At 38.2% G+C, this 12,289-nt stretch overlaps 1 protein-coding gene across 1 annotated transcript; it reads left to right on the top strand.

The window, feature by feature from the left end:
* The first annotated feature begins 10,031 nt into the window (after nucleotides 1-10,031).
* On the top strand, nucleotides 10,032-11,093 carry LOC125822017 (uncharacterized). The gene is made up of 2 exons (XM_049501396.1): nucleotides 10,032-10,196; nucleotides 10,521-11,093. Exons 1-2 carry the CDS (start codon nucleotides 10,032-10,034, stop codon nucleotides 11,091-11,093), a joined length of 738 nt encoding a protein of 245 aa, XP_049357353.1.
* The last annotated feature ends 1,196 nt before the right edge of the window (nucleotides 11,094-12,289 follow it).

Raw genomic sequence — 12,289 nt, 5'->3', positions numbered from 1 at the left:
TTTATTTTGTTCTCGTGATGGTGTGTGACTATGCACATCTCACAAATACTCCAATTCTCTTCAAACACCCTATATTAGAGAGATGGCTGAGGCATGGCAGATGTAGATAGTTTTACTACCGTGGAACCATGTGCCTTCTCGCATAGAATCCCTTCAAGTTCGTGTCAAGCCAACTCGTAGAATTTTCAATTAGGTCATACATGTTGCATAAACCTTAGGTGGTTTGACCCTTGGTGTCAATCCACATGATTAGAAGCCACCTTATCGTCTAAAGGGCCCCAACACCTTTTAGACAAATTGCATATTTATGTGTCAACGTGATCACAATTATTAAATTAAGCCAAACTTTGCCAAAATGGAGTTTAGAAGTTGTTTGTTATTTTGTTTGCAGAGTCATGGATGCTCTCAACTTCCCAAACCCACAAATGGTCGTGAAGGTAAACTACAAGCTGAGGAACTGGTGGATTGATATTAAGAGAAACTGCGAAAGAGAGATTCATTAGTTGTTGGGCGGTCTTACCTACCTTATATTTGTCATACCAAACCCTCACCTGATTAGGGCCTTGCTGGAATTTTGGGACCCTGTGAGGATGGTCTTCAAATTTGTGGATTTTGACTTGGCACCAACGATTGAGGAGATAAGTGGTTTCATTGACCTGCCATACCACGAGTGTGAAATGATGGTACCATATAAGCCATCGTCAAAGGAGTCCTTAGAAATTTTGGGAATGAAGGCAAATCCAACCTTGCCTTCTTTAGACCTTGGGTGGATTCATTTCGACTTTCAATATTCACGCTTTGGCCGAGAGGATAGTTATTACTCTTTTAGTGATGAGTTTGAGTGCTCTGTCGAGGAATGGGAAATATATCATCTAAATGCCTTTGCCATTGCCCTATTAGGATCCTTGGTTTTTCCTAAGATGAAAGGAAGGATTGACACAAGCTTGGGTTATGTGGTCCAAGATTTAGCTCAAAAAGAGGACGAACCTAGGAAAACCCTAGTACCTATGATCTTAGTGGAAATAATGAGCAGTCTGTCAGCATGCATCGATGGTCGAATAGTTTTTGAAGGATGCAACCTTTTGCTGCAATTATGGGCTATTGAACACTTCTACCTACGGTCTGACGCGGTAGACATATTTCTTGGTTATGACAACAAGATTGATAATCGTCCAAGAAGAATGGTAGCTTTCACTGCCCCTGTTGGATTCGTGGACTGGCAAATATTTTTGATAGAGTTCGAGAGTCGCCGCATCCAATGAAAGCTCCATTGGTTGTCCACCCCTCATGCAATAGTAAGAGGCGATGACCGATACTTCATTGAGCTTATTGGCATAAAGGGAGTTCAACCATACGCTCCTCTTCGAGTACTCCGCCAATTGGGGAGAACTCAAGTAATACCACTCTGGTCTGACATGGAGCAGTTTAAGTATGAATTTGGATTAGATAAACCACAAGTCCACATCATACTTCGAAAATGGGAGCGGGTGTTGACCATTCCTATGGGTGCACGACAGGCCTTATGCACACGTGAGTAGTACATATGGATCCTAAAGGAGGTTAAAGACAGAAAATTGAGTGGAGAAGGATACTATGGGCTCACTGATGAAAGGGAAAACATATGGGCGCGCAACGAGTTGAAGATCGGGCATGAAGTCTTTCCTTATACAAGAAGTCAATTAGCGCCAAGCTCTTGGAACTGATATCTTCAAGATTTTTAGAATTTAGGATGACTTTCCCATTGTTACCCCCTTTCCCTTAGTTTATTTCAGTATTTGTTTTTCAATTATGATGTATTGTTCGAATTTTATAATAAATAAAATTTGTTTATTTCCTCTAATCTAAACTCCAAATTGGCCGATAAGACTTGAATTAATTATTGTGCATCACTTATATGTCGTCTTAGGCCTACCTCTGGCTCAACGAGGCTCCTTGCATTTAGGGAGTTTATCTTAAAGCAATGTTCTTGTTATCTCAATTAATGCAACACTCTAACTTGGGTCTTCTTTTTCTTTTACTTTTATTTTACCATTCCCGAATGGTTGATTTGTAGACCATGGTTTACCACATGCGATCAAAGGACGCTCTTCCTTCTCTTCCAAATGAGAACCACAAAGGGAAGAGGAAAGCGACTAATGAGAAGGTTATGAGTAAGACTATTGAAAAGAAGCATCCTTTAGGTGAGTTGGTCTCATGCCTAGAACAGAAAATAAGGGAATTAGAAGAAGAAGTGTCTGATATGCGCGGTTGGGCCAAGTTGTTACTCTCTGTCGATCCCACTCTGGAGACAAACATAGATAAACTGCCTGTCATAAGTCAAGGCCATCTCCAAGATAATCCTCCACCCACTCACCCTACTTCTCAAAATCAGCCAAGCTTCATTCAAATGCCTCCAAAGAACACCCAATTTCCAAATTACCCATATCCTCCTCAACATCATGCTTATGCTGCTAGACCTCCATATCTCACTCCGTGCCTACAGAGTCCTGCTATACAAGATCCTCCATACCAAACACCTCTACACCAAGTCCCTTAGTATTGTGCGCCGCTCATACCATTTCAAATTCCTCCATATCAAATGCCTCTATCCCAAAAGCCTCTATCCCAAAAGCCTCCTCTACCATATCAAAAGCCTACTTATCCTGTTCACAATGTCAAAACCCTCACTCAAAAACATATTCGCAAAAACCTATTCGATGTTGAGAAGAGGCCCATCAAAATTTACACTCCTTTGACTGAGCCTATAGACCAATTCTATGAAAAGTTGAGGATTGCTGGTCACATCGCTCCTATCAGTGAAATAAGGATGAATACACGTGCAAGGTGGTTTGAACCCTCTAAGGTTTGCTCTTATCACTCGGGAATGAAAGGACATACCATAGAAGAATGCCGTGATCTGAAAGACCAGATTCAACAATTGATTTATACCAAGATCATATGCTTGGAGGAATTCGCGCCAACAGTGAACGTGCCGAAGTTTGCTTGAACCAGATTCCAAATAAGGCCTGCGCCATTTAAGTTCAAGTTTTCTACATTTTGACAAGGAAAGTACCCATTTTAGCATATGGGCAATAAAGTTGGTCAAAATCTTTCATTTCAGTATTACTTAAGAATGCTCTGTTTAATGAATTATGCTCTTTGTATTTGAACTACGTCAGACCTATGGAGTTCGGTCTTATCATAATAAAAATTCTATTTTCCCCTTTTGACTTTGTAACTGGGGCATAATTTTTGAGAGGGTCTCAAAAATTCAATCAAAGCATTCTCTTTGCAAATCTCGATACTGGGGCAGAATTTTTGAGAGGAACTAAAAAATTCCATCAAAAGCATTTCTTCTCACGAACCAGTAACTAGGGCAGAATTTTGAGATGGTCTCAAAAAGCCATCAGAGGGACATTCTCTTGCAAATCTCGATACTAGGGCAGAATTTCTAAGAGGAGCTCAAAAATTCCTTCAAAAGCATTTCTTCTCGCAAATCAGTAACTAGGGCAGAATTTTTGAGAGGGTCTCAAAAATTCCTTCACGCAAATTAGGACTGGGGCAGAATTTTTGAGAGGATCTCAAAATTCAAAGCAATCAAGCTACAATCTACAACAAAATCAGAACAACAGAAGTTCTCTACTGGGGCAAAATTTTTTGAGGGAACCTCAAAATTCTTGACAACGCTGCAAAGACTTTGAGCAAACATCAAATGAGCACTGTACCAAATCAGGGATACATATCAACCTTCCCCTTAAACGAACTATTTTTCTTTGAACGCAGAAAAGACAGGTATATATACAAGAAGCAACTTCAACACCACTTGAAGGATCAATGTTCCGCTATATCCGACAAATCGCTAATCAATGGCCTTCTGTCCTTCCAATAGGAAGAATGATCAAGCTACGTTATTTAGAGTTCAAAAATTGCTAGTCAAATGGTATACTATCCTTTTGACAGGATGAAAGACCAAGTTATTTTGAGCCCGCCAATTGCTAATCAATTGTACCCTATCCTTCCAATCAGACAAAAGGATCAAACTACTCCATATCAATCTCGACAAATCAACATTCAACTGCACCCACTCCTTACAATAGGACAAAGGGTCAAAGCTACAATATTCAAAACTCAAAATTTGTCAACAAATGACACCCAATCCTTCTAAAAGGCGAAGGTCTATTCCCTCAAACAATTATTGCATGTTCCCGAGATTGCATTGAGCCCGAGATTGCATTGTGCCCAATATTGCATTTGAGCCCGAGATTGCATATACCAGAAGATTGCATGTGCCCGAGATTGCGTTGTGCCCGAGAATTTCATGTGCCCGATATTGCATGAGCCCGAAGATTGCATTGTGCCCGATATTGCATGTGCCTGATTATTGCATTTTGCCCGATATTGTATGTGCCCGAGAATTGCATGTGCCTGAGATTGCATTGAGTCCGAGATTGCTTTGTGCCCGATATTGCATTTGAGCCCGAGATTGCATATGCCCGAAGATTGCATGTGCCCGAGACTACATTGTGCCCGAAAATTGCATGTGCCCGATATTGCATGAGCCTGAAGATTGCATTGTGCTTGATATTGCATGTGCCCAAGACTGCATTGTGCCTAAGAATTGCATGTGCCCGATATTGCATGAGCTCGAAGATTACATTGTGCCCGATATTGCATGTGCCCGAATATTGCATTGTGCCCGATATTGCATGTGCCCAAATATTGCATTGTACCTGATATTGCATGTGCCCGAGAATTGCATGTGCCAGAGATTGCATTATGCCCGAAGATTGCATGTGCTCGAGACTGCATTGTGCCCGAGAATTGCATGTGTCCGATATTACATTATCCCGAAGATTGCATTGTGCCCGATATTGCATTGCTCGAAGATTGCATTGTGCTCGATATTGCATGTGCTCGAGAATCGCATTGTGCCCGATATTGCATGTACCCAAAAATTGCATTGTGCCCGAGAATTGGGTTGCGCCCGAAGATTGCATATGCCCGAATAAATTCAAATCAAGTCGCAAGTATCAACAAATGCCCAAATTACAGATACGTTTTCTTTACTCATTACTCATGTTCCTAAGGCATCATGGTCTAAAGGCATCATTTTCATGGCCTAAGGATTTAATTTATGTTTATCATGATCCATATGTGTCATAGTCTAAAGGCATCATTTTTCATGGCCTACAGACAACATTTTCATGACCTGAGGATATAATATTTGCGTATCATATCCCTAGACATCATAGCCTAAGACATCATCTTCATAGTCTTAAGGCAAACATCATGGTCGATATGAGAAATTGCACCATGTTTACTTTTACCATTTATCTTATATATATTTGCTCTAATCATTTTATTTAGTCATATTACAAGCTACAGATTTGCAGAGACTAACATTTTGAAGATAAGACATTTTTCACCTCACAGCTACTATTATCGTGCTTACATCTATCACAACAAAGGCCCTATCAAATTCTTTGCTACTCGTACTACCATTTTTCTGTTAATCCTTGGCTACTGATATTACTCCTTCTCATCGGATGCTTTTCCTTCAAACCGAAAATCCCTCTGTCATGCCTTCTCGTTATTCTAATCTTATCCATTCAAGCCGCATTCGTTTCCGTTCGAGTATCATACCGCTCTTTCGATTTTTAGGAGTCTCGTTTGCTCCTAAATCTAGAACTACACACGACCTGATTCTCGTATAACTAGAGATATGTAGGCGGTTTAATACCAAAGTCTCGGTCGTACCCCTTTTCAACTTTACATCGTTTCAATTGATCCAACTGACATCTCTCGTTGGTCGAACAAAATCGGCTACTAAGTTAACGTTGGTTGCCCGACAATTCATCCTTCATTCTCAAGCAACCAAGGGGCAGCTGTTGACACCCAATTTTGACCGACCTTTAGCAATTTTGGAAATGTTATTCGATTAAATATGTATTTTTTAAAATCTGCCGAGTTTAAAATTTTAATCGATTTTGTCCAAAAAAAAAAGATATTTAGTATGCATGTTTTATAAAAAATTATAAATATTTTTTAAATATTTTAGTAAAACTCGAAATAATTATTTTACTTAAATGCTTTAAAATTTAAGTGATCTTAATTGTATAAAAACTATTTTAATAGATGTGATATTTTAATTGGATAGCATTTCCTTAAATTTCCTCTTAATTATTTAATTTCTAGTCTATTCTTATCTATTTCATTTCAATTCTAGCTACATCAATTCAAATTATCATTTTCAATCATAGCCTTGGTTGATTTCAATTTTAGCCTATGCTTATTCCAAAATCAGATTTAATTCTCTTTTAATCTCAATCGTCCATCCTTCAAATTAAACTCTAGATCAATCCTAACCATTCATCTCTTTAAATCAATGGTCCAGATCTCATATTAATTCCTTTCCTTTTAAACTACCAAAAAGAAACCCTAGCATTTTCTATTCACTCTTCCTCTTCCCCTCTCAAAATAAAATCCGCCGCCCCCCACTCTCTATTCTCCAATTGTTCTCCGGCCAGCGTAGCCAGCAGAAGGGCGGTCGAGTAGCTACACTCCGCCACCAAGCGGATGACTGCGAGCTTCGACTGGCGATACCTCGACCAGCAGCCGACAAAAGCAACAACAACAATCATCCGCAGCAAGCATTGGTCAGAGCAGCCAGTAGTCGGAGCTGCTCCTTTTCCCTCCGTTCTCCTTTTCTATTTTTAAAGCAAAGCCACCGAAGCAGCGAGAACCAGCCGCGAGGACCACCAGCTCTGATTGACGAGCCCTTTTCTCTGCTCCTCTCTCCGCCAGCAGCAGCAGCGAGGCTGCTGCTCTTCCTCTCCTCTCCAGCGCTGTTTCTGTTGGACAACAACTCCGTCGAAGAAAGCAACAACATTTCCAACAACCAACAGTTTCGACCAACTCACATTTCGACATTGGCTTACATTCTATACAAAACACTAAAATATAGTACTGTCTACTCTGAACAAGAATAAAGTTTTTTGGGTAAACACTTCAAAGCTCCTCTGCTCGCAATTTTGCTGTGTTCGGGTCTAGTATCGAATCAAATTAGGTCTCCATTGCTGATAAACCTTCTGCATAGTGGTTAGCCCTTCTTCAATAGTTTAAATTTTGTTTCGCATTATTTTATCATGAATGTTGTTGTGCATTTGTTAAATGAAACAAAAAGGAAGCATCCCAGTTAGTTTTCTTATCCCTTCCTTCTCTATGTGTTATGATATATGTTCTGCGACTTTTTTTTGAAACCCATGTGTGAATAACTTGTGCGTTTCTATCTAGGTGGAAATTATTATTCTATGATCTTGTCTTTGGTGTATTCTGTTTAGCTGGGTTTAACATAAAGTTCAAGACATGAAGAGTTGCCTAGGACGGGATATCGGATAGAGCTTATTTCTGTTTAGTAGTTTATTTTTGATTATATTATGTCGTTACTAGTTGCTTTTGTTCTATTTGTAATATATTGTATAACTCTCTAAACTCTATATATGACATAACTTGGGGGATCGCCTAGGGGGAGGGGATTTACGTGCTACTTATTTATTTTATCGCTACTTATCCGTGTTAGAAAGCACGCCTATAGGTTCGTGATTGTTTGGTAGTTCATATTTAGCAACATCACTTTAGAGCTCATTAAAATAAAATAAAATTATTATTGCCATTAATCACCTATCTAATCTTGTTTGACTATTTTAAAATTAATCATGTGCTTAACTAGTTTAACTGTCTATTGTGTTTGTTTATTCGTCCAATGATCATCTTTTAACTATAACAAATAAAATATGGTATATGTCTATTACCGTGTTTTGTAATAAATCACCAATTCTCCTTTCTCTAAAAAATATGGAAAATGAATTTAAATAAGTGCTTAATTACTAATGTGCTCCATCTTAGAAATTTGCTTTAAATAGCATTCCTATAGGGATTAGTCAATTTTATATGATATTTAGGTGTAGAAATGTTGCATTTTTTAATAAATGCTAGATATTAATTAATTGGCTTGAATTAATAAGAGTTTTGATAATCTTGGGTATGTTGATAATCTAGATTCTTAAGCACTTTATATGTTAATATTTTGTTTCAGCATGTTAATGAACTTAAAATAAAATAAAATCTGAACATGTAAGTGCCGATCTGCCCTAATTATTATTTGTTAATGTGAAACTTTATTAATAAATCTCAACATGTGCACACTTAGATACCATGCCTATATGAGTTATATAATTCTTAATATATTATTTGGGTTTAGACATTATGCATATAGGTTTCAAGTGACTTTTCAATTTTCACTTAGAAATCATGCCTATAGGATCTAACTAATGACATCAATGTTAGTGAATAAAACTGCTTGCTAAAGTGGTAATCTAATAATTTTCATCATGTTAATCTAACTATCATAAATCTTCTATGCATATTTTCTACTCATATTTAAGTAATTTTGCAATGCATTTATTTTTTGATAATTAAAATAAGCTAGTAAACTGTCCAATTGATAACTTTCTGCATGTTTACTTAAAACCTGCCACTATAAATACTTGCTGCTCCTATTAAATCTGCTTCAAAATAACTAATTTTCTATGTCGTAATTAATTGTTTTTCTACTTAGAATCAGCTACTGATTAATTCCTGCATCTAATAAACTAATTGCCACTTAGAATAAAGATTTCAGCATTAATAATTGGCTATTGCTTTCAAATAATTTTTCCCATTTGCATTAATATAAAGTGCCCATTTTAAATTAATTACTAATTAAATCAGTCTAATAAGCATTACTTGACTGGTAATATTTTCGTCCATTTTAAATTAATCTATATGTTATATTGAGTGTTTATTTGTCTATGCACACTTAAGCATGAGACCTTTCACTTTATGTGTGTTTGCTAGCATGCTAAATAAAAAAACCTAGAGGCAATATGAGATTTATGTGCTAAGTGTTGTCCTATTTGTTTGACTTGGTGTCTAGGTGGGCCTACTAGGAATCATATATTTTTTCTTTGTCTAAATCCACCCTAATAGTAGTTCAATGCCTCTTGGACCTTAAGCGGGGACACTAGATACCTTTTAGAGACGAAAAGCATGTGGTGGTGGGGTAGGGGTACTTTAGGCCCTACGGAGATGATGACACCGACTCAGGCTTAAAATACAAACATTGGTTGTCTGTCCCTACTCGGAAGTCGATCAGAAAAAAAAAAGAAAAGAAAGTCGTGTGCTGATTTGTAGAGTCTTTTAGAGTCTCCCTTTCCTTCTCCCTTTTATATGTTTATAATAATTATATTTATTTGGGGTAGTTTAATAAAAATAAAAATTGATTATCTTATTTGATTGTGTAAGTTCTGTCTTCTCGCTTATCTTCTATAAATTGTTTCATGTTTAATATATATATTTAATGTTATGTCATCACTTAGTTTTGCATGTTTAATTAAATAATAAATAACTAAATTGATCTTAATTGTTTAATATTAGTTATCACTTAGCAAGCATGTTTAAATAACCAATAAATGAAGTGACCTTAAATGCTACTTGTAACACCCACTTAAATTGCATGAGACACGTCCGGGATCCACATTTGTGGACATCGAGGGATGCCTAACACCTTCCCCTAGAGGTAATTTGAACCGTTACCCTTATCTCTATTTCGTTGACCTTAGTTAGATTTAGCTAGGTTAGATAGGCGACCTAACGCACCTTAATTCGTTAGTGGCGACTCTTCAATCCATCAAAATCTCAAAAGAGTTGTTAGGTCAAAAGTCCATTTTTTGCGAAAAAATGGGACGCGACAGTGCCTTGTTACATCTAGGTGGTACCCCTGGGTCGTGACAAACTTGGTAATCAGAGCACAAGGTTTAAAATGATTCTAGGATGGTTTCTCATAATCCACATCTAGTAGAGTCTTGTTCATGAGTGTGAAGCGCGCCACATTTATAAATGAAAGACTACAAGATTATTAGGAAACTACACTTCTTTAATTATTCTTAAGTCGTGCCATAGAGTTTTAACTCTATAAAGTCCCTCTCCTAATCCTTCCTTTGTATCTTCAGGATATGAATACACGAAGGGCTAACACTAGAAGAATAGAGGGTGACAATGTGAATAAAGAAGCTCCTCAAGCTAATCAAGCTCTGATTGATCCTTTGGCTATGTCAGATGTGGAGGTTAGACCAGCTTTTCAAATGTTGGCTCAAGCTATGACAACTCAAGCTCAAGCTGTGATGGATTAGGCTAATAGAGATGTTGTTACTCATGTGAATTCAACTGCTTCAAGGGTTAGGGAATTTACTAGGTTGAGCCCTCCTAAATTTCATTCCTCCAAAGTGGAATAGGATCCTTAAGAAATTGTGGAAGAGGTTTACAAAATACTTGTTATGGTGGGGGTGACTTCGGTATAGAAGGCGGAGTAAGCCTCTTACCAATTGAAAAATGTTGCTCAAGTATGGTATAATCAATGGAAGAACAATAGGCCTGTAGGAGCGGGTCCCATAGAGTGGGAAGTGTTTAAATTGGCATATTTTGATGGGTTCTTTCCCTGAGAGTTGAGGGAAGCTAAGGTGGAAGAGTTCATTCACCTTCGTCAAGGAAGCATGAGCGTGAAAGAGTATGCACTAAAGTTCACTCAATTGTCCAAGTATGCTCCAACTATGGTGGCAGATTTGAGGGATGAGATGAATAGGTTTTTGACGGGTGTGTCCGGCTTGGTAGTAAAAGAATGTTGTTCGACAATGCTCTATCATGATATGGATATCTCACGTCTTATGGTGCATGCCCATCAAATGGAGGAATTAAAGTTTAAGGAGAAGAGTAGGGAGGTGAAGAGAGCTAGGACTGTTGATGGGAACTTCTCCAATGCTAGGTCCGATGAACAAGGTAAACCAAGGTTCAAACAAAGGTTCAAACAAAGGTTCTCCAATCAAGGTTTCTCTCATCCTTCCCCAAGGGTCAACAAAGATATGGTGTCTAACCGTAAACCCCAAGGAGGAAATGGAGGCGGTTCTTCTTTTGAAAGATCTACATGTGCCAAATGTGGGAAGGAACATGCGGGTAAGTACCTAGCCAACACAGATGGTTGCTTTGGGTGTGGAAAGAGTGGTCACAAGATGACAGATTGATCGATGCTCATGGCTAAAGGTAGAGAGGCCAAGAAAGCTTCTCTTAGTGGTCTGGATCCCAATGCTCCAAATCACGGTCGCTTCTATGCACTTTGGTCTAGAAATGACCAAGAAGTCACTCCAGATGAAGACACCGGTATGTTGATAGTTTCCATATATATGTAAATGTTTTATTATATCCCAATGCTACTTGTTAGACTTCGATGCTATCCTTGGTAAGGTTTGGATGCATTGTTTTTAGGCCTTTATTGATTTTAGAACCCGGTATGGTTATTATGAGTTTTTCGTTATGTCGGTTGGGATTAATTGAAAGAAGTGGTACTCGAGCAATTAGTAGGGGTTTCTTCCCAAGGGGGAGATGGTGTACTTTGATCGCAAGGTTATGGAGTTTCCCGATATCCTCATCTCTTTTCTTCTACTCCTACTCTAGCTTGAGACAAAGACTTCCTCTTAGCTTGTATTATGTTTTGGAGTCAAGTGTGTTTTATGTGTTTCCATGATTTCCTTATGATATGCATGTTCTTGAGAAATTTATGTTTAGTAAGAAAAAATGAGTTTTTATGATTGACTTTCCTCATGTTGTTGTGGATTGAGTATGAATAGCTTAGCTGACTTCATGAGATGAATTGATGAACATGCCTTATATGTATATGCTTTTCTTGAGTAGTTGGCCTAGTGGTTTCATGGATTGTGTTGAGTATGCTTTAAAGCTTAGAGAAGGTAGTTCCTTCTATGAACAAGTGAAATGTTGAATTTTCATGCAAAATGGGTTGTTAGATGTAGTTCCTACTTCCTTGTGTTGCATTAATTTTGTTTGAGATGGAGTTGAAGTTTCCTCCTTTGATTTGTGCATTAATTTGATGTTTCATACATGTTGAGCTGCTAGTCTTGAGTCTTTACTTCCGTAAAGTGTCTAGATCGTCATTCGAGGACGAATGTTCACAAGGAAGAGATATTGTAACACCCCAGAAACTAGTAGGCTAAACTAGAGATTGACGTGAAGGTTAAAGTCAGGGATGTAAATCCCCGTACTTAAAATAAAAGGGTTTCATGTCATAACGTCAAGGTACGACCCCCCCCCCCCCCCTCAAAGGACCAACCATGGGTCCTTGAGGAGGACCAAGAGAAAATTGCCAAGACCATGACCTACGACAAGACACACGCCCCGTGGTCACGGCTCGTGGGTCAAGGGTCAA

Source organism: Solanum verrucosum, unplaced genomic scaffold (assembly GCF_900185275.1).
Source record: "Solanum verrucosum unplaced genomic scaffold, falcon-dt-bn FXZP01000303.1, whole genome shotgun sequence".
Taxonomy (NCBI): domain Eukaryota; kingdom Viridiplantae; phylum Streptophyta; class Magnoliopsida; order Solanales; family Solanaceae; genus Solanum; species Solanum verrucosum.
Note: the sequence above shows the minus strand (reverse complement) of the source record. Positions and strands in the feature narration are given on the sequence as shown.